General features: G+C 64.3%; 3 protein-coding genes across 5 annotated transcripts; 1 reads left to right on the top strand and 2 right to left on the bottom strand.

Moving 5' to 3' along the window:
- Positions 1-145: 145 nt before the first annotated feature.
- GPX4 (glutathione peroxidase 4) lies at positions 146-1,720 on the bottom strand. The gene is made up of 7 exons (XM_050321012.1): positions 1,632-1,720; positions 1,426-1,520; positions 1,165-1,309; positions 933-1,084; positions 806-830; positions 480-539; positions 146-392 (listed from the first exon to the last, which is right to left on the bottom strand). Exons 1-7 carry the CDS (start codon positions 1,710-1,712, stop codon positions 360-362), a joined length of 591 nt encoding a protein of 196 aa, XP_050176969.1. The 5' UTR covers positions 1,713-1,720; the 3' UTR covers positions 146-359.
- A 316-nt stretch (positions 1,721-2,036) lies between these two features.
- POLR2E (RNA polymerase II, I and III subunit E) lies at positions 2,037-4,491 on the top strand. 3 transcript variants are annotated; one of them, XM_050321010.1, is made up of 8 exons: positions 2,037-2,200; positions 2,297-2,471; positions 2,564-2,679; positions 3,088-3,168; positions 3,253-3,311; positions 3,458-3,536; positions 3,666-3,739; positions 4,215-4,491. In XM_050321010.1, exons 1-7 carry the CDS (start codon positions 2,144-2,146, stop codon positions 3,729-3,731), a joined length of 633 nt encoding a protein of 210 aa, XP_050176967.1. In that variant the 5' UTR covers positions 2,037-2,143; the 3' UTR covers positions 3,732-3,739; positions 4,215-4,491. The 3 variants fall into 3 exon arrangements, with proteins under 3 accessions (XP_050176967.1, XP_050176966.1, XP_050176965.1); XM_050321009.1 differs by having other exon boundaries at positions 3,088-3,311; positions 4,260-4,491; XM_050321008.1 differs by having other exon boundaries at positions 3,088-3,311.
- Positions 4,492-6,322: 1,831 nt separating this feature from the next.
- Positions 6,323-19,340, bottom strand: ARHGAP45 (Rho GTPase activating protein 45). The gene is made up of 23 exons (XM_050321007.1): positions 19,201-19,340; positions 17,111-17,441; positions 15,820-15,963; positions 14,717-14,801; positions 14,537-14,609; positions 14,252-14,330; positions 13,897-14,034; positions 13,627-13,691; positions 13,249-13,359; positions 12,909-12,989; positions 12,531-12,710; positions 12,190-12,327; positions 11,607-11,797; positions 11,178-11,317; positions 10,819-10,896; positions 10,503-10,604; positions 10,095-10,258; positions 9,710-9,898; positions 9,212-9,349; positions 7,544-7,779; positions 7,083-7,323; positions 6,872-6,974; positions 6,323-6,707 (listed from the first exon to the last, which is right to left on the bottom strand). Exons 1-23 carry the CDS (start codon positions 19,288-19,290, stop codon positions 6,391-6,393), a joined length of 3,414 nt encoding a protein of 1,137 aa, XP_050176964.1. The 5' UTR covers positions 19,291-19,340; the 3' UTR covers positions 6,323-6,390.
- Between the last annotated feature and the right edge of the window lie 1,283 nt (positions 19,341-20,623).

Genomic DNA, 20,623 nt, shown 5'->3' with positions numbered 1-20,623 from the left:
GTGTGCACTTCCCCCTCAGCCCCGGGGATTATCCCTGCTCAGGAGCTCAGGAGTTACGCAAGGTCTTGGCTCCCAGCAAAGCTCCAGGTTCTCACCGGGACCAGCCCCCTCCCCATCCCCGCTCCCTCCCCCCAACACCACGGGCTCATTCCTAAGGTCTTTATTGCGAGGGGGCTCCAGTTACTGCAGGGGGGCTCCGGCTGCTCCTGCCCGGGGCGGCCGCAGCCGCGGGGCCTCCGTCCAGCGGTGCACGCGGGGTCGGGGCTGCCCCACCAGGACCTGGCTTGGGGGCAGCCCGTCATGGGGCTGGAGGAGGCTCCGGGGGCAACGGGGCTGGGGCAGGCAGGGGGACAGCGGAGCTACAGGAAGGCAGGGAGGTCCTTCTCGATCACCTGCGGGGAAGAGGGAGTGTTTGTGCCCCGAAAACATCCCTGTCCATCCCCTCCTCCCGCCCCAGCACTGCTGCTCCCCGCACTCACGGAGGGATCCTCCATCGGACTGTACCTCTTCACCACTTGGCCCTCCCGGTTAATAAGGAACTGGGGAGTGAAGCAACACCCCGTGAGTGAGTCCAGGGGTCAGCTGAGCTCCCAGGGAGCGTGTCTGGTTACTGCACCCTGGGGTGGGGTAGGGGCTCCCAGGGGTCTCCCAGCACAGGAGCCCCTTGGGATGCTCCTGCCCCGACATCCAGGGTAACGGCACAGAGCAGAGCCTGGGTGTGAGGCTCCCCCCTCCCCTCCCTGCCTCGGGGACCCCCCAGCTCCCCAGTGCCCAGCACGGCCCAGGGGAGGCAGCTGTGCCCTACCTTGGTGAAGTTCCATTTTATTGCACTAGGAGAGAAAAACAAGGAGTGAGTTTTGGGGAGAAAAACCCTTCCTCGGGTTCCTCAACCCCAGCCAGGCCCCGAGCCGAGCCCTCCCTGCCACACTCACTTGCCCAGGGTGCCCCTCCCTTTGGGCTGCTCCTTCATCCACTTCCAGAGCGGGTGGGCATCGTCCCCGTTCACATCGATCTTGCTGTACATGTCGAACTTCACTCCGTAGTTCTCAGCAAATGCCTTGATCTGAGCGTTGTCCCCGGGCTCCTGAGAGGCGACACCGGGACCGTGAGGGCCCCCGAGCCGTCCTGACGCTCCCGGGGAGCCCTCGGCCCCTTGCCCCGCACCTGCTTCCCGAACTGGTTGCAGGGAAAGCCCAGGATGCGTAAACCCCTCTCAGCGTATCGAGCGTGCAGGTCAACAAGCTGAGTGTAGTTTACCGCGGTCTTCCCTCATTTGGAGGCCACGTTGGTGATGATGCAGACGCAGCCCCTGCGGAGGGGGGCGATGAGCGGGACGGGCCCCTCGCCCGCCGGGCGCGGCAGCGGCTCCCGGGTTACGCAAGGGCCGCTCCGCCCGGCCCCGCGCCCCCGGCCCTGCCCTCCTACCGGTACTTCTCCAGGGACACGTCGTTGCCGTCGATGTCGAGCGCGTGGAAGTCGTAGATGGCCCTGGCCGAGCGCCAGTCCTCCGCCTGGGCGCACTGCGGAGCGGGGGTCAGCGGGGAGCCCCGGTCGCGCCCCCGCCCCGCCCCGCCGGCCCCACGCCCCCGGGGGAGCCCTGGGGGAGCCCCGTGAGCGGCCCCCGCACTCACCATGGTCCACAGCGGTGCCCGCAGCGCTCCCGCCGCTCCCGCGCCCCGCAGCGCGGCCCGCACCGCCCGGCCCCAGCGCATCGCGCGCAGGCACCGCCCCCCGCGCCGCCGCGCCCAATCAGCGCGCGCGGGGCCGGCGCGGCCGGGTGATGGACGGGCAGCGGAACCAATGGGAAGGCGGGCCGGGCGGGGTGGCCGCAGGGGTGTTTACCGGGCGAGGCCACGCGGGGAGGGGGGCGTGTCAGGCGCTGCGGGTCGCGCCCCGCGGCCGGCGGGTCCCTCCCGGGCCGGGCCGTAGAGATCCGGGTGTCCATCCCGGCGGCGGCGGAGCGATTTCCCTTCCCGCCGCTGCCCGCGGTCCCCGCGGCGGGGGCAGCCCGGGCCGGACCACAACTCCCAGGAGGCGCCGCGGCCGAGGCCGCCGCGGCCGAGGTCCCCGCGGCCGCTCCAGCACCCGCCTGTGCGCGCGGGGCAGGCGGCGGCGCGGGCAGCCCGGGGCCTGGGCGGGCAGCATGGACGACGAGGAGGAGACGTACCGGCTGTGGAAGATCCGCAAAACCATCATGCAGGTCCGGGGGCGGGACGGGACGGGACGGGATGGGATGGCACCGGCGGGGCGGGCCGGCACCCGCGGCAGAGCCCTGAGCCCGGCGCTGCCCCCGCAGCTCTGCCACGACCGCGGGTACCTGGTGACCCAGGACGAGCTGGACCAGACGCTGGAGGAGTTCAAGGCCCAGTTCGGGGACAAGCCCAGCGAGGGCCGCCCCCGCCGCACCGACCTGACCGTGCTGGTGGCTCACAACGACGACCCCACCGACCAGATGTTCGTCTTCTTCCCCGGTGAGCGGCCCGGGCGGGGCGCGGGCAGAGCCCCTCGGGGGCAGAGGGGTTTGGGGGGCTCTCGGTGACCCCGCGTGCGGCTCCTTCCCCAGAGGAGCCCAAGGTGGGGATCAAAACGATCAAGATGTACTGCCAGCGCATGCAGGAGGAGAACATCACCCGGGCCCTGATCGTGGTGCAGCAGGGAATGACCCCCTCGGCCAAGCAGGTGCGTGGGGACGGGGCCGTGTCCCGCTCGGGGCACACTGGAGGCTTTCCCTGGGGCACTGGAGGCTTTCCCTGTCTTTTCTCAGCCCTGTTTTAGGTAAATGAAAGCCCGGCATTCCCTTACAGAAAAAGGCTTTCACTAAAGCCTCTTGTGCCTTGGCAAAGCCTTTTCCTCAGCCTCAAAGTGTCTTTTCCCAGAGCAGCTGGTCCTGGTGGCAGCAGCACAGCCGAGGGCCCCTGAGCAGCTGGAAAGTGGGGGAAGGAAAAGGGGACATTTCCCAGGGTCCAGGATTTCCATGTGCTCATTCCCAGCCTGGCTGTGTCCATGTGAGCACAGGCTGACCCCGGATGTGGCTCTGGGCACTGCCAGGGCTGCCCCAGCTGCCTCTGACAGGCCTTTCCCTTCCAGTCCCTGGTGGACATGGCTCCCAAATACATCCTGGAGCAGTTCCTGCAGCAGGAGCTTCTGATCAACATCACTGAGCACGAGGTGAGCGGGGTGGGGGGTTGTGTCCAGCCGTGTGAGGGGCTGGTCCCTGTCCCTGGCTCATCTGGGCCTCTCCTGTGTTTGCAGCTGGTCCCAGAGCACGTTGTCATGACCAAGGAGGAGGTGACAGAGCTGCTGGCCCGATAGTATCCTTTGGTGGCCCTTTGGTTCCCTGGGCCTGCCCCTCCCTCCTGCTCAGCTCTGGTTCAACTTTGGGCTGAACCCCCCCTGTCCTGCCACAGTTCTCTGTTCCATGAGCGTGTCCAGAGCTCCTCCTTGACTCCCAGCTCAGCAAGCTGAGGGAGAACCAGCTGCCCCGGATCCAGGCCGGGGACCCCGTGGCCCGGTACTTCGGGATAAAGCGCGGCCAGGTGAGAGGAGCGGGCTGGGGCAGCAGCTCCCTGTGCCAGGGCAGGGAGGGGGTGGGCCCTGGTGGTGTCTGGGAGCTCTGGGAGCAGGAGGGGAGTGTCCCTGTCCTGAGCTCGGTGCGGGCCCTGCAGGTGGTGAAGATCATCAGGCCGAGCGAGACGGCGGGGCGGTACATCACCTACAGGCTGGTGCAGTGACCCCAGGGGTAAGGGTGGGGGCTCTGGGCAGGGCTGGGGGGCTCTGGGCAGGGTGGTACATCACCTACAGGCTGGTGCAGTGACCCCGGGGTAAGGGTGGGGGCTCTGGGCAGGGCTGGGGGCTCTGGGCAGGGCTGGGGGCTGGAGGGGGTATTCCAGGGTCAGTGTGAGGCGGCTGCTTCCAGGGAAGTGTCTCAGAGCTTTGAAGGGCTTGTGGAGGGAGCTGCTGGGGCAGAGCAGAGCGAGGCTTCCCCTGCCAGCTGCTCACAGAACCACAAGGTTCTGAGCTGGAAGGGACCCACGAGGGTCCTGGAGTCCAGCTCTGAAATGAATGGGCTGTACAGGGATCAGACCCACAGGCTGGGCATTGTCAGCACCGTGCTCTGCCCAGCTGAGCCCATCTCAGGGTGCTGTGCCCTCGAGGGTTTGGTGGGCTCTGCAGAGTGGGGGAGGTCATTCACATCCCCAGTTCTCTCTCTTCAGGGTGTGAGGAGTTGTGTGACACCTGCCAGTCTCCCCTCCCAGCAGCAGTTTCACAGGCACTTGGACCTTCCTGCCCTTCCAGAGGTGGCTGAGGAAATCCTCCTCCCACGTTGCCTCTGCAGTCCTGTCACTGGGCCTCACTCCCTGTTTTCCAGCTTGGACTTTGCTGTAACTCCTCAGTCCCATCCAGGACTCAGCCATGGAGTCCTGAAAGTGGGAAAGGCCTTTGATTCCCTGTTTTATGGGCTCTTGTTTGCAATAAAGGTTTGTACCCTCAGTGCTGTGGTGTTGCTCAGCATCTCCCTGGGGCGAGGCCTCAAGCCCATATTTTTCACTGTGTTTGGAATCTGTTCCTGCTGGGACTCTGCTGCACTCTGCATCGTGGCTGAGCCCTGCAGAGCTCTGCCCTGCTGCCCTGGGCCCTTTGGGTGCTGCAGTTCAGACTTGGCTTGTTCCTTCCCTGATCTCCTGCCCTCTGGCCCTGGTCTGGGGCCCTGGTGTTTGGATCCCGTGATGGAGAGTCGCTCACCACCCCCAGTCACGCTCATTCCAATCCATCCCAGGTCTCTGAGGGGTTTTAAACATCACTTTTCCTGCCAGAACATTTGTGTTTGCAGTGCTTGGCCTCCCACAGCCGGCAGAGCCTGCAACTCTGCTGTCCAGGACAGACACGGGTTGAACACACGGATTTTATTCGTTTTTGGGAAGCCTGTCCGTGTGAAGGCAGCGAGGACGGGACGCAGCGCCGAGCAGCAGCAGGACAAACACCGGAGGGACACAGCCAGGGGGGAGCTCAAGCACAGCCTTCGCCCTTCCCTCACTCACACTCATCCTCACCCACCCTCGCACACACACACGGTACCGCCAGCCCCCCTGCTGCCCTGGGATGGCCTGCTGGAGAATCCCAGCCCTCCTGTGGGAAAGCTGCAGGGCAGCCACAGCTCTCGAGGGGTCTCCAGCTCTTCCCTGGCTCAGTTCCAAACCCTGTGAGCTCCCCTGGGGTTCTGTACCTTTGCCGAGCTCGTCTCCATCGGCCCTGAGGGGCTCAGGCCTCCCGTCCATCACCCCGCAGTACTGAGGTGCTGAGACGCCCCAGCACCACCCAGCCTGTGTCCCCCAGGCAGGGCCACGGGAGGAAATGGCTCTCAGCTCATTCCAAGCTAAAAATCGACTTGTCTCTCTGTGCCTCAGTGCAGAAAAGTCTCGTAGCTTCAAAAAAATACCCACTTTGGCTTTAGTCCCTTTGCCAGCAGAGGTAGTGGAGTCGTGTTGAAGGGTTGATTCATCTCTTTACAGAAAAGTAAGCTCAAGGTTATACTGGCCAGGGCTGGGGATGGATTTGGGATGTTGTGGCCCTGAGGAGGGAGCATCATCTGTCCACAGGGACTGCTCCATGCCCAGCTCCAAGAGCAGAGGGTTAGTCCTGGATGTGCAGCGCAGCTCTTTGGAGACCAAATGACTGTCAAACCAAGCCCTGAGAGCTCAGCAGTGCTCAGGACCCTGCAGCCAGGCCAACCTGCCACTGAGCCCGACCACAGCCTGGGGCTGCTCTTGGCAGGGCTCCTGCCAAGGAGAGAAATGCCCATTGATCCAAATGCCCATTGATCCAAATGCCCATTGATCCAAATGCCCGTCGGTCCAAGCAGCGATGCAGATGCCGTCAGCTGTAACAGGGGAGCCCTGGTGGCTTTGGGGCAGGAAATCCATCCTGGGCTCCAGGCTCCCTTCCAGCCTCAGCCATCAAGGACGAGCCGGTCCTTTGACTCATCTGACCTCCATCTCTGCAGCACAGGTGCAGCATTCAGGGACTCCAGAGCACAGCAAAAATAAAACACCTGGCACAGCCACAGCCCTGGGTTCCTTCCCAGTCCTGAACAAGCACACAAGGAGGGTCTGCCCTTGTCTGCCAGAGCAGGTGCCTCACGGCTGCCGGGCTGAGCCAGGTCCTGGCAGGCTGTGCCCCCATGGCCCTGCCAGGAGCTGGGGGGCTCGGGGGTTTTGTGTGAGAGCTCCAGCCAGGAACCAGCCAGGACTCGCCTGCAGCTGACACACCAAAACCCCCTGGCCACTGCAGCTCTGAGCATCCCTCCCACCCCTCCACACCCCAGGTTTCTGTGTCTGGGCAGTCTCTGGGGTTTTCCCTTTGCCCATCCCAGCCGTGGTTCAGTCTGGTGGCTCAGATGAGCCGGTGGCCCCTGGCACCCACGGGGGTGCCGGGCTGGTTCGCGGTGTCCCCTGGGGCAGCGGGGCCGCGGCTCTCGGGGGGCTCCTCCGCGTCGCTCTGCTCGTCCCCGGGGCTGCAGCAGCGGGGCCCGGAGCCCTCCGTGTCCGACTGGCCCGCACTGCAGCTCCGGCTCCGCGGCCCCTCGCTCCCCTCGTCGCAGAACGGAGCGTCGTCCGTGCTGGTCTCGCTGCCCTGCTTGCTCAGCTGTGCCTGTGGCTCCCCCCCGTCCTCCAGCTCCGAGTCGGAGTCCACGGAGCGGTCGCCGGACTCTGTGGGATGGAGGAGCCCCGTCCACGCTCCCGCCCAGCACCGGCACTGGCAGGAGCTTCGTGCAGCAAAGCCGGGGTCCCCGGGGCAGGGGAAGGGTCTGTGTGCCCCCTGTGCCTCCCAGGGGACCTGCACCCACCAGGAGCCCCCAGTGCCCTTCACTGACCTGCGAGCGAGTCGGCACTGAAAGCCAAATTCCCCTTCTCCGAAGGCAGGGCCGGGTAGGGGGCAGTGCTGGGGGCAGCCGTGGGCTGGGAGCCTGCGTGGGCCTGGGAGGGAGAGGGATGGTGGTGAGGGCACGGAGGAGAGGAGTTCTCATTCCCTGGGACTTGGCTCCAGGGAACATCATGGAATGTCCCCTCCCTGGACATTCCCACCTCCTCTGCGGTGCCTGAGCCGCGCCTGCCGGGCTCGGCCAGCGCCGCCACCTCCTTGTGCTCAAAGATGGTGGGGTAGAAGATGATGAGGGCCTCGATGATACGAGCTTGGTGGGGATAATCCACCAGTGAGGACAAGGAAATCGTGGCGTCCGTGGGCCTGGGGCGCATCAGTGTTGGCCCAAAGACGATGCCCAGGTTGCCTGAGGTCATCTTGTTGTCCTGTTCCACTTCCATGATCCTGCAGAGGAGGAGGAACTTGTGATAGCACGAGTGAGAAGGGTGGCTGGGAAGGGCTGGGGGAAGTGCTGGGCTGGAGCACGAGCCTCATCAGAGGGAGAGAAGCAGCTGCAGCTGTGAACCTTCCTCCCTGCTCCGGGAGGCTGCACTCACCTCCCTGCCCCAGGGAAGAAAGGGAAGGTTCCCAGCACCCACAGGGGCTCTGGCCCTGCCCCTCTCACCTCCTCAGGTGCTGCAGGAGGTACTGGAGCGTGGCCATGTTCTCGCAGGGAAGCTCCTTCAGCAGCTCCCTCAGCTTCAGCACCAGGCTCAGCACCACCCGGTCAGTGTCGGCTCCTCTGTCCACCAGCTCGGGGCCGCCCTTCCCGCCCCGGCCCTTGGCGTCCCCCTGCAGGCTCTCCTTGGCCAGCCCCATCAGCTGGTTGTACAGCCGGAACGGCATCAGGGGCTCCGGCAGCTGCAGAGACAAGAGGGGACACGGTCCCAGTGCTGGGAGGAGCTCCCACCTCCACCAGACCTGGAGCTGTCCTGAGCTGGGGACACCTGGGGCCTTTCAGTGAGGAAACACCCCTGGAAGTGCCCCCACGGGCAGGGGGTGGAACGAGAGGAGCTTTAACATCCCTTCCATTCCAGGATTCCATGAGCCTGTGACTCCCAGTGCTGCAAACCCTCTACCCACAGGTGATGTTTATTTATCCATCTCCTGGAGCTGTCAATCCAGCCTCGCTAGTCCTGGCCAAGCAGCACTTGTGAAGTTCAAGCCAAACCCAGCCTTTGATCCACCTGTGGGTGCTCCTTGCTGGGTTGAGGTGCAGTGATTCCCTTTTTTTACTTGGATAAGCTCTGGGTGAGGTGGGCTCAGCAGCAGGTCCCCCAGCGGACAGAATGTGGGTGGGAAGAGGACAGGGATGGGTTGTTCTGGGTGGGAAAGGCAGGATGTGAAGGGCACAGGATGCGAAGGGCACAGCCCAGGGTGAAGGTGGGGCTGTGGCTGTGGCAGGGGAAACTCTGCTTTGAAGTTCGTGTGAAGCAGCCAGAGCTGGTGTTGACTGCTGGGTGTTCCACATGGCTGGTGATGTTTTCAGAGTGGTTTAAACGGATGTTTTGGGGACAGGCTGCCTCGAAGCAGAGGAGGTTCCCTCCAGCCAGCCCTTTACAGAGGGACTTTAACCCATTTATCTGCAGTGAGGGGTCGGCTCGGGGCTCGGGGCTGAGTTCCCCCTCTTGTTCCACTCCACTTTTCTTTGGAGAAACCACAGAAGCATCTCAGAACCTTCGCTCCTGGTGTGGAGGAGCCCAGAGACACGACCCCCTCCCCCGTGATGTAACACAGAGAGGTCACAGCTGAGAAAGGCAGCACGAAAAGAGTTAATCCCCGGCTGCCTGTGAGGGAGAAGCAGCTTCCGCTCCTCCTGCCTTGTGGTGAGTGCTGGAGGATGTGGGTGATGCTGTTTGCACTGACAGTTGGGGTGCAGGGAGGGGGTGCCTGGGGCAGCAGTGCCGTGGGGGACCCCAGGGGCAGAGACCCCACTGAGCCCAGCCCAGGGTGACCCGAGGGGCAGAGCCCACCCCAAGGGGATGTGACTCAGCCTGTGCAGGGTGACCTTTGCTGGGTCCCTTCCCCTTTGTGGGTACCCAGTTCCCCATTTGGGAGGGGCGGAGGGCTCGGTGCTGCAGTCGCGGCTGTGACCGCTGTGACGCACTGAGGGCTGAGCGGGGGGGTCACTGTGGCCCCATCTCCACAGCCAACCTCACCCTGCTGGGAGGGGCCCCTCTGCACCCACCCACCTGCCTATGGAGCCTGCCTTGTGCAGAATTCCTCCTGCCAGGTTGGTTCCTCTGGCCACCTCCCCTCCCTCCCACCACAGGGGGTACCACCAGCACCTTACCTGTCTCAGGTAGAGCTTTAGGACATTGCTGATGTCGTGGGGGGAGGCCTGGGACAGCTCCACCAGCTCCTTCCCATTCTCAAAGGCCTGGCAGAGCTTCTCCACGCGGGTCTTGACACCATTAACTCGATAAATGCCCTGTGAAAGAGAGAAAAGTGGAGCTGAGGGGAGGGGAGATGTTCCTCTTCATGTTTGCATGGGACACTGAGCTGTGTGCTCCCACCCTCTCCTTTCAGGGTGGGAAATCCCTCCAGGAAGTCATTCTGGGATATCTCTTTTCCAGCTCAGTCATCTCCTGCTTCACAGGAGAGCAGGAGGCAGGAGAGCTGAGCTCCCATGAGCAGAGTTTGGGGTATCTGGGACAAGTTCATCCCTGGAATGAACTCCCTGGCTCCCTGCCCTGCAGGAATCTGAAACTGAGCTTGTTGGTTTTCCAGATGATCCTTCCAAGGGCTGAGCCAGCTGAGGAAGAGGAGGAGAGAGGAGAGTGCGACTCACCTTGGTTTTCAGAGCCCGCTTCTCGATCTCGGAAATGCACTTCTTGACGATGAAGGGGATCCCGTCCGGGCTGCCCTGGGACGCCTTTGTGAAGTCCTGCCCGAAGAGCTGCAGCTTCCCTTGGAGCTTCTTGTGCCCACACTGGATGGCCAAGGTCTCCAGGCACTTCTTGTGGCAGGCCAGGTAGCACTAGAAGAGAGAGGGGAAGAGGTGGAAATGGGAGGGCAGCTACAGAGAAACAGCTAGGCATCACTCAGAGCATGCCAGGAGACAGGAAAAATGCTCTGGAGACACTGCAGGACCAATGGAAAGCACCTGGAACCCTCCCCACGGAGGAATGGCCTCCTGAACACCCCCAGCTCTCTTCCCACTTCTCCCAGCTCACCTCCTCACACTCAGCTCCCTGGAAGTACACGTAGCTGTTGCACTCCCGACACTTGGAAGGGGCACGGAGCTTCCTCAGCCGGTGGGTCTGGGCAGCCTTGGACAAGCCAACATTCCGGAAGGGCCCCGTGGGAGCCGCCAGCTCCGGGGTGATCCCATTGATGCCTGAGGGCAGAGCAAAAGGAAATGTGAGGTCAGGCACAGCCTGAGCAGGACGGTCACTGCCCCTGGTCTGAGCAGGGCTCACCCTTGGGAAAGGCAGCACATTACCAGGAACACTGTCAGGAATCCCCAGCAATTGCTGGGTTTGCCTCCAGAATTACTGGATTTGGGAAAAGTGGCCCTCAGGGAGTCCTGCAGGGGGGAGTGGTGTGGCAGCAGCACTGTCACCTCCCACACTGTCACCTACTCTGCTCAAAGGGGGTGGTGGTCTCGTCCTTCTCCTCCAGCTCCTCACTGGAGGACACGGTGCCGTTGGACGAGAGCCGCTGCAGCTTGTGGCTGAATTCACCTGCCAAGGAGAACCCACAGACTGGTGAATTACTGGCAAAGCTGTTTCTCTTCTGAAAACTCATCCCATCCCATCAGAGACTGGGATCAGCACAGCCATTTACCAACAGTGTTCTCACAGGGCAGGTAAACAAGGGTTGGTCCAGCCTAACTGGGGTGCTCTGGGTTTAGACTGGCTGTACTGGGAGGGGCTCCTGAGCTGTTCTTGTATCTACCTGCATTGGAATCCAGGCTGCTTTCAGCTTCAGCAACGGAGGTTGGCCAGGATTTATGGACCTGGTGTCCCCTCCCACCTGCAGAGAGAACACACGGTCCATTGGGATTGCTGTCTGTGTTGGGGAGGGAACAGTGGGACAACAGCGTGGATGCTGGGAGAAACTGGGATGACTGGGGGAAGCTGCTGATGAAGGGGCTGGTGGGGTTTGGTGCCTCCAGTGACACCCAGCAAGGAAAAGGGGATGGGGAAGATGGATAATGGTCTGTCAGGGAGCAAAGCACCATAGATCTGATTCAGTGTCCTTCAGGGGATTCAGGCTGGGAGGCTCCCAGCCCGTCCCACTGCTCCCAGGCTCACCTCTCCGCTCGGCCGCTTCTGCCCCACTCGGGGGCTCCTTGGCTCCTGCCCCCCCCTCAGAGCAGGCCAAGGGCCCCTCGGCACTCGTGGAGAACTCGCTGGTGCCAAAGCTGCCCTTCCGTGTCCGAGAAAAGGGGGACCTGGAGGGGAAGAGGGAACATGGATGGGAAGGAAGGAAGGAAGGAAGGAAGGACACTTGGAAACCTCATCCACGGCTGCTATCCACCGGTCTTGGGATGCAGAGCTCTCTCTTAAATACTCGACAGCCCGCCTCATCTACCGAAGCACGGGAGGGGAATTCCAAGCGGGTCCAACTCCAGCACTCCCGGCAGGAATGCTGAAAGCACCCTGGCTCCTGCAGGAGCGCATGGGCAGCCACAGGAGCAGGAGGTGACCTCTGAAGGGAACGGGTGCCCTGTCCCCCCTCACCAGGCGTTGTGGGACACGTAGGGCTCGAAGTCGTACTGGACGTCGGGCTCGTCCCCGCGCTGCAGCTGCCGCACGTGGGACGCGTACTGCTGGCCCGGGTCGTACAGCTTGCTGCTCTCGCACAGCGTCTGGAAGTTCACGGGCAGCGGCGCCGTCTGCATGTGCATGGTCTGGTAGAAGGAGATGGTGGCCTAAAAGCGACGTGGACAGAGACTGGCGTGAGCCCTGTGGGCTGAGGCACAGGAGGAGAGGGGAAAGGCGCTCCCAGTTAGGTGGGCAATTTGGAGCAGAGGAACCAGGGCTCCAGGTTAGGTGGGAAATCGGGAGCAGAGGAACCAGGGCTCCAGGTTAGGTGGGAAATCGGGAGCAGAGGAACCAGGGCTCCAGGTTAGGTGGGAAATCGGAAGCATGGAGCAGCGCTTGTTCTGCAGCCTTGGGCCTTGGTTTTTCTGAGCATGAGGGAGAGCAGAGCTCTGCACCCACCTGGGCCCCCGATGGCTCTGCTGGGAGGCCACTCCGAACCCTCCAGAGCAGAGCACGTTCACCTCCTGCCCTGGGGACACCCCAGTCCAGCCCCACTCACCGACTTGATGACCTGGTCGCTCTGTTTGATCACCTCGTGGATCTGCCGCAGGGAGTTCACCTTGGTGTCCTCCAGCTCCTGCTTCTGCGTGTTGGCGTCGGCCACGCAGGTGCGATACGTGGCCATGGCCTCTTCTGCCTGGGAGTGGGGAGAGCGAGAGACAAGGACAGCTCAGAGGTGAGGAGAACACGGAGAGCAGCCCCTTGGACCCCATTCCTCCAGGCATTCCCACGCCACACTCAAGGACCCGGGGGAGCTCAGTTCACTCCACGTGGCTCAGGGCTGCTCCTGTGCAGGGACAGCAGGACAGCAAGGAGGTGCCTCCAGAGCTGTCACCTTACCTTGTTCTTGGCTTCCTCTTCCAGCCGCCTCTTCTTGTCCAGGGTTTTGGTGGTGATGCTGCTGCTCGTGTTCTGCTGCTCCTCCTCCGCCTTCACTGCCACGTACTTGGCCTTGTCGTGCTCCTCGCTGCGCTGCATGTACGTCTGCTTGGCCTTGCGCAGGTTCCCCTCGGCCTCTTGCTGCCAGGGAGAGCCGTGGCCCAGGTGAGGATGGAACCCAGCCAGGGAGTCACCAGCCCCCACGGGCTCCCCGGGGTCCCCCAGCACAGCAGAGGCACCCAAGCACCCAGAGAGGGGCAGGGGGCCCAGCATCCCTAGAGGGGGACGTGTTGTGGGGTGCTCCAGACTGGGACTGGGGACACAAACCCAGTCGCTCACCAGTTTCCTCTGTGCCCGGTGCCACTGCTCTTTGATCTCCTTCCTCCGCTTCTCGTGCTCGAGGCGTCTCACCATCAGCGGCTGGATGGGGAGGGAGGAACAGCCCCGTGACGCCCTGAGCTGAGTGCTCTGCTCTGCCCTTGCTAAGGCTTTGCAAGGAGAAGTGCCCTGTGCTGGTCACTATTGCTCCCAGCGTGGCCAGGTCACTGGTTTGTGCCAGGGATGAAAATCTGCAGCCTGGGAAGTGCCAGATGCAGGTTCCCTCTGGACTGAGCTAAGGAAGAGCCACCTCTGCGACGCCAGGGCCACCAGCCCCGGGGAGGACCCTTTGTCCCCTCACCTGGAGGAAGGTTTGGTGCTGCAGGGTGTTGGCTGCCTGAAGAACTGATGTCCCATGCTCCATGTCCTGCTCCAGGGCCAGCAGGTAGATGGACAGGAAAGGCATGTTGGTCTGGGAAATGGGAAAACGTCGCCCTGAGCCCCAGCACCTGGTGCAAGCCCAAGGAGTCACATCCTCAGGGGAGGAAGAGCCAGAGGGGTGGTGAGGCTGGTGGCTGCTGGTAAAAGCCCCATCCTGAATTTTTCCAGGCAGAGCTCTGGAGAGCTGCCTGCATGTTCTCCTGGGCTCTGGAGCTGGGGCATGTGGGACGGGCTCTCCAGGGCTGATGACTCTCAATCCAGCCTGGTGCTGGGGGCTTTAAGGGACATGGGGACTTACCTCCTGGCTCATGGTTTGCTTGCAGCTGTTTGCCATTTTCTGGAGCCCTTTAGCAAACTCCATCTCTGGAAGAAAAAGGTTGGAAGTGAAAAGACACACAAGACACTGGGATTTCCCTGGTGAAACCCGATCTTCTTTTGAAAAATAAATCAGGAACTTGAAGAGTGAGGTTCCCACTTCCCTGGCAGTGTTGGTCTCCCCCCAGACTCTTGACCTGTCCCAGGGCTCCGCCCTGCTCCGGAGGGACCCACCCACCATCCTCCTGCTCACCCAGCGTGGTCCTTTTCTCCAGGTATCCGATCAGGTCCTTCATGTACTTGGAGATGGTTTTGGCGTACTGGAGTGCAGCATCCACCCCCCCCTCACAGCGCTGCAGCATCACATCCACTTCCTCGGCCGGAGGACGGGCTGAAATGGGAGACTCCGTGAGCTTCCAGCACAAACCTTCCCATCTCCGAGCCGGCCCCGTGCTGTGCCAGTCCTGCTGACCCCGGTGCCACAGCTCTGCCGCCTTTTCCCAGCCCAGGAGCCACGTGTGGCTCAGGATCACAGCGATGACGGGGAAGGCACCTGCTCAGCCAGGCACCCCCACCCCAAACCCTGCACCCACCCTCGTCCTGCTTACCCGTGTGGTAGCTCTCCACGCCCACAGGCACGGCGTCTCCTCCAGGCCCAGGGATCCCCCCGTAGAGGCTCTCCATACTCTTTGAGGATTTGGAAAGAAAAGGGACTGGTCAGCCAAGCAGATGGAGGGGAGGTTGGAACCTGGAGCTGCCGGAGCCCTTCAGCTGTTGCTGGAAGTTGGCTGTGCCCAGGCTGTGCCCGGGAGCTCCGGGAATGTCTCTGGAGAAACGCCCTGCTCTGGGCTCACACGAGAGCTGAGGGGAGCAGCCAGAGCCCCACGGCTCACCTGGTTCTGGTCACTGGGTGGGATGGAGAGGAGGGTGCTGCTGTCCACCTCCCCCATGAGGAACTCGGACACCCTGTGGGGAGAGGAGCACAGCCGGGCTCAGCACAGGGCCATGGCACGGGCTGCCACTCAGCAGCACCCACGGACCGTCTGCGGAGGCAGCTGCCCAAAATCCCTTACGTGCTGCTGAAGGACACAGCGATGGTCTCCACAGCCTTCTCGAACTCCCGCTTGTCCGCCTCGTTGTTGGATTCATAGTGGAACCCTGGAGAAGGGGAAATGTGGGAGCCCTGTCACTGAGCACCTGCCCTGGTCTCAGCAGGAGAAGGACCTGCTGGCTCATGGCGGTATCAGGGGAGCTGTGGGGCTGGGGTGGGGGCTGGTGTGAGTTGGGGGAGCAGTGGGGAGGATCACCCCTATGGATGATGGATTTCTCCAGCACAGTACAGTGTCCCCCCGCTTTCTCCCAGGACTGACTTCCCTGCCAGCATCTCTTGGCTCATGTTTCTGTTTATTCCCATTACTCAGGGCTGCTGGAAAAGCACTGCTGGACCTGTTCCACTGCCTTCCCTGCCTCGTGGCTCCTCCAGACCCTGCTCTGAGCAGGATGGACTCCGGGAGGGCTCTTGCCCATGGCCAAAAGAGGAACCGCCGGTGGGAGAGGGAACCGGCGCAGACAGAGCTCGGCAGACGCCCACGGCACGGGTGAGCAGCAGCCAGGGCTCCTGGGCAGACCCCGGGTCTGCTCCTCGGGGGAACCCAGCCCCCTGTTGTAGTGAGGGGCTGGGGTCTGCCTCCAGTGCACTCCCTCCCGTCCCCACGTGGGCCCAGCCCCTGGCAGCGCTCTCGCCACCCCGAGAGGCTTCCTGTCCCCCACGGTCGCTGTTGGTGTCCAGGAAGCTGACGCAGAAGGTTGTGCTGTGCCTGTGGTGGGTGCAGTCACCCCCTCCCCGTGGATGACAGCAGAGGGAGGTGGTGCCCAGCCAGGACCCGGCCTCCCAGACCCCGCTCTGTAAACATGAGGGGCTGCCAGGAGCAGGATCTAATTATTTCAGTGTTTTTCCTGTGGCCGTGCCTGGAAACCCCCAGGCAGGATCTGTCATTTCTGACACTACATCGTCCTTAAAGCTGAACCACGGCAAGAGGCAGCTGATGCTTTTGCTCTCTCTGCCAGCCCATGGGGCAGCTCCACTCCTGGTAAACCCTCCATGAGCTCCCCAGCCCTGCACCCAGACACAAGACAGGAGGGGAGTGGGATAGAGCTTCCAGCCCCACTGTCTCACCCTTGACTTTGGAGATGAGGGTCCCAGCAGCTGTCAGGGTCTCCAGGGTGTTGAGCAGTGGGTACTTGTTGATGACCTGGCGCAGGATGCGCAGGGTTTCGCCCAAGCACTCGTGGGCCAGAGGCCGCTGGGGCTCCTTGGGGTCTGCAAGAGAGTGGGGGCTGAGCCCTGTGTCCCTGTTCCATGTCCCTGCCCCATGTCCCTACCCTGCATCCCTGTTCTGTGTTCCTGTCCCATGTGCCTGTCCCGTTTACCTCCCAGCCACATGCCAGGCAGGGTCCTGCCATCTCCCAGACCACGCAGCCCATCCCCTTGGCCTTGGGGATTCCCGAGCCTGGCATGGCCCGTCCAGCACCTCCCCACAGCCCAAGGAGCCGTGTGGCCGTGTGTCTCCTGCCCAGCCCCGTGGTGGCCGGGGGGGAAGCCCAACCTTTGAGGCATTTTTTCCACAGTAGTAACTTTTTCCCTTGAAAGCAGTTTGGGAATTTCCTCCGCGTTTCCTTCCCTCCCTCCTCCCGGATGGACGCTCCCAGCCAGGCAGGGACGCAGCAGGTCTGTGCTGCCATCGTGCCAGCCGGGCTTGCTGCACCCCGCAGTCCTTCCCCAGGACTGTCCCCTCCATGCCCTCCAGCTGCCAGCCTGGGGGTCTGACCTGGTCAGCACGGGGCAGGGCTGGGCACTGGCAGCCTGGTTAGGAGGTGAGGAGCCTTGTGCACAGAGGTGCTGGGATGGGGGACTGGCACTCACTGCCCAGCCAGGCGAAGCTCCCTGCCCAACCCAGCCCACAGCTTGGGGTCGGGAAGGAGTTTCTGCAAAACCAGGGCTGAGAACAGGGTGTCATGTGCCCCCTAGTCCATGAGATCGATGCATCTCCTGTGGCCCCTCGGGCAGCGACAGGCACTTGTGGGCCTGCAGACCACCCAGCCCCATCCTGACAGCCACCCTGGTGGGCTGGGGGCCTGGGGGGCCATGCCCAGCACCCTGCAGGGCTCGGGGGGCCCTGGCAGGCGGCTGGCACCGCTGCACTGTAAACAGGAAAACGGGCGGATGAAAATAGCTCGCGGCAGGAAGCCGCGTTATCCTGGCCCCGAGCTCCAGCAGCCACTCACCCACCACCCACCCACCACCTCTGCCCGTGGCTTCACGGCCCCCTGCGGGTCCTGGTGGCCTCGAGCCCAAGCAGAGAACCTCCACCCACGGGGGTGTCTGTCCCTGGAGTGCCCTGCAGCGCTGTGACACGGGTGTTTGGCACCGGGTGGGCACCCCAAGGTGGCAGCAGTGCCAGACTCACCATCGCGCAGCACCACGTCCCGCAGCTTCTCCAGGGCGTCGGCGAAGCGGGCGACGTCCGCCAGCAGCTGGGAGATGTCCTCGGGGTCGATGAAGGGACTCTCCCCGCCCTCCATGGGGCTGTAGGATGTGGGGGTCTTGTGGCCCTTGGCCATGGCGCGGGGGGCCGCGGGCAGGGGGAAGCTGGCGGCGCTGGCATGGCGGCTGAGGCTGGTGGGGCGCTTCAGGGTGCCCACGGTGCTGGGGCTGGTGCTGAGCTTGGCAGGGTGCTGAGCGGGCAGGTCCCCCAGGCTGGAGCCCGGTGCCTCCAGGCAATCCCTGCGGGACAGGTCCTGGGGGCAGGGATGAGTGTGAGGGCACAGCCAGCAGGGTGGAGACCCCGGCTTGGTCAGGGAGAGGGCAGCACCCAGGACTGGCCATGCCAGCAGCATGGGGGGGGGCGGTGTCTTGAGGGGTTGGTGTCAGACCCTGTAGCTGCACCGTGCCTCAGTTTCCCCAGTTAGGTATCCCCTTTGGAGACCTTAGAGACTGTCTTGGGATCCCACAGGGCAAAGACAGAGCAGGCAGGGGCTGGGCACTTGCCTGGCCAGCCCCCACCAGTCCCTGTGGCTCTGTGTTCATCATGGGGGCACACAGTGACCGTGTGGGTGACACTGCTTGTCAACCCCAGCAACCACCGTGCTGGGACTGCCCATCCCAGGGGGCTGGGGACCCCAGCACAGCCAAACAGCAGCAGGAGCCAGCCCACACGTCCCTTCCTCTTTTTCAGCTGGTCCCATGCTGGGGGAGGGGGAAGGGACGGGGACACCTCCCAGGCCATTGCTGGGGGTTTGGCAAGGATTTTACAGATGGAGGAAGCCCCCAGTTTCTAGGGGCAATATTGCCCCGAGGGAGGGGCTGGTACCAGCACTGTCCAGGGCCCTGCATGGCTTGGGGATCACACACCCAGCAAGGTGTGTCTGTGAGCATGGGGAGGGGACCCTGCAGACCCCCCAGCCCACTCAGCAGCTCCCATCAGTGACCCCCAGGCACCCAGGTGTGACACGAGTGTGTGGGGTCTCAGCATCCCCGGCCGGGCGCTGCCGGAAGCGTCCTTGGCAGACACGGAGCGCCGAGAGCACGAGGCTTCTGTGGGCGAGGGAGCTCAGACGGGGAGCTCAGCCCCGCGCAGGGGCCAGACCACCACGGGGCTGCAAGAGCACCCAAAGGGCCCCACCCAAAACGCCTGGGGCCAGCCCCGCCCTGTCCCCGTTCCCCCCGGGGTGCAGCGGCCCCGGTACCCCCCGGCCCTCCCCCCGGCGCCCCGGGGTGCCCCCCGGCCGTACCGTCAGTCGCACGGCGGGCGCGCAGGGCAGCGAGTCCAGGGAGCGCTGGGGCGGGTGGGCTCTGCCCGCCGCCGCCCAGGGGCTGTAGCTGTTCCTGCCCGCGGCCCGGCCGAGCATCCCGCCGGCCGCCACCCATAGGACCCTCTCCGGGGGGGTCGGGACGGGGATGGGGGTGGGTGCCCCCTGCTAAGGAGCCGCGGGTGGGCTCCGGAGCCCCGACGGCCGCATCGTGCCAGCCCTGTGTGGCCCCACGCACCGGGGTGGGGCGCAGGCGCGGGGCGGGCGGTGTGGGGTGCCACGGGGAGCCCCGGCCGCCGTCCGGCCCCACGGGGGTGAGGCGCTTCCTCCCGGCTCCTCCGGCACCGGAGGGGTCCGCACGTCAATAAATAAATAAATACATGGCCGAGCTGAGCTGCCTGAGCCCGGTGTTCCCCCCGCTGCCGCCTCAGTCCCCAGGGAGGTTTGGGAGTTTCTCTGCCCTCCCCAAATCCTCGGACACAGCCCCATATTTCCTTCCTGTCCCTTCCTACCCTCCCGCCTCCCTCGGCGGCTGCTCTGTCCCCTTCATCTGGGGCAAAACGTCCCCCCAGCCCAGTGAGCTGGGTCCTTCCTCGTCTCCTTTCTCCTCCTCGCAGACCTCCTGGACGTATCCAGGTCCCCATTGCCACCCTGTGGCTCTTCCCAGCAGCTCTGTGGGTGCAGTTGCCCCCACAACCCCCACGGTCCCATGGCCCCTGCCCTGCCAGAGATAGCAGGGGACACTCACCGGCAGGGTCTGCGGGACGGGGCTTCCCGCCCGGCTCTTCTTGGAGATGGAGGGGGTTTTAATCAGCTCCCGTTTCTTCCGGGAGAACATGGTTCCCGGGGGCCGAGCCGCTGCCCTCAGCCCCTCGTTTGGCCCGGCGGCCGTGCCGGCTGCTCAGGGCGCCGGCCACATTCGCGGGGCGCAGTGTCAGGAGGGCGCGTGTGACGCCGCCTCGTTTCCTCATCGGCTTCGCAGCCCGATCTGAAACAGGAAAAGCCAAACGCGCACCCAGGCGCGAGGTCGGGGGCAGGGGCACCCTGGCTGCCCTGCAGGGTCATGGAGGGGCAGGAGGACCCTGGCACTCCTGGGGGTGGTGGGCTCGTTGGGGACTTTGGGGGCTTTCAGTGCTGCTGCCCAGGACTTACAGAGGGATGGGGGCCTGAGTCCCACTCTGCGGGACAGGTGCTGGCCCCTGTGGGACCCCCGCCCTCTGGGAGGTTTACCCTGTTTGGGGGCGTCCATCTGTCCGGGGAGGACAAGCCCCATCCCACTGGCGGCCCCGGGTGTGGGGGTGAATGGGGTGGGGTGCTCTGGGCTCTGGGATGCTCCCAACTCTGCCCCTCCGTGGGCTCGGTGGCGGTGCCGGGACCGACCCCTGGAGTTACTGCCCTGCCTCTCGCCCCCGTGACACCCCCGCCCGCGGGGCAATGGGACCCCACAACGGGAAAACAGGAGAGGCGGCCAATAAACCCCGGAGAGGGACAGGAGGGGACGGGCCCCCTCCGGGTGCTGCCCACGGGCTGCCCGGGCCGCCTGCCGGCCCCGCGGAGTGGGGAAGACACTCCGCTTTTTCCCAGGACCCCCCGCGGGGCCGGTCCAGTCCGTCTCGCGTGGGCCATCTGCCGACCGCGGCGGGGACACGGGCAGGGGTCGGAGATCGGGGAGTGGGAGTGGCGGAGGGGTGGGGTGGGGTGGCTGGAGGCGCGGGGCATGCGGGGGCGGAGGAACGCGTACGTGTGCCCCGCGTGTGCCCGTGACCGTGGGTGCGGGCACGCAGGTGCGTGAGTGACTGACTGTGCGTGTGCAGGGGAGCACCCGTGGGTCGGGGGTGCGTATGTGTGCACAACGCGTGTCCTGGGCCAGGGTGCGCGCACCGGTGCACGCGAGTGTGTGCGGCGATGCACACGCGCGTGCCCGCGGGTGCGTGGATGTGCCCGTGGGTGCGTGGGTGTGCCCATGGGTGGGTGCGTGGGTGTGCCCGTGTGCCCGGGACGGTTCCAGCCCCGGCCCCGGGCTTCCCCGGCCTCCCGGTGCCTCCCGGCGCCCCCCGGCTCTCCCGGGGTCCCCCCGGGTCCCAGTGTCGGGGTTCGGGGCCACACCACGATCCGGCCGCTCCTGCCCTTATTTGGGCATTTCGGCCCCGTCCAATCAGCGCGGGAGGGCC

Source organism: Myiozetetes cayanensis, unplaced genomic scaffold (assembly GCF_022539395.1).
Source record: "Myiozetetes cayanensis isolate MyiCay16 unplaced genomic scaffold, myiCay2020 scf26, whole genome shotgun sequence".
Taxonomy (NCBI): Eukaryota; Metazoa; Chordata; class Aves; order Passeriformes; family Tyrannidae; genus Myiozetetes; species Myiozetetes cayanensis.
The sequence above is the reverse complement of the archived record's forward strand: the minus strand, read 5'-3'. Positions and strand labels throughout refer to the sequence as shown.

Excerpts from the sequence above, each read along its gene's own strand:
- POLR2E (XM_050321009.1), top strand. The coding sequence starts at position 2,144 with ATGGACGACGAGGAGGAGACGTACCGGCTGTGGAAGATCCGCAAAACC. Across the intron at positions 2,201-2,296 it reads TCCGCAAAACCATCATGCAG|CTCTGCCACGACCGCGGGTA; the intron begins GTCCGGGGGCGG and ends CTGCCCCCGCAG. Across the intron at positions 2,680-3,087 it reads TGACCCCCTCGGCCAAGCAG|TCCCTGGTGGACATGGCTCC; the intron begins GTGCGTGGGGAC and ends TTTCCCTTCCAG.
- ARHGAP45 (XM_050321007.1), bottom strand. The coding sequence starts at position 19,290 with ATGTTCTCCCGGAAGAAACGGGAGCTGATTAAAACCCCCTCCATCTCC. Across the intron at positions 14,610-14,716 it reads GCTGTGTCCTTCAGCAGCAC|GGTGTCCGAGTTCCTCATGG; the intron begins GTAAGGGATTTT and ends CTCTCCCCACAG. Across the intron at positions 9,350-9,709 it reads AGCGGGCTCTGAAAACCAAG|GGCATTTATCGAGTTAATGG; the intron begins GTGAGTCGCACT and ends TCTCTTTCACAG.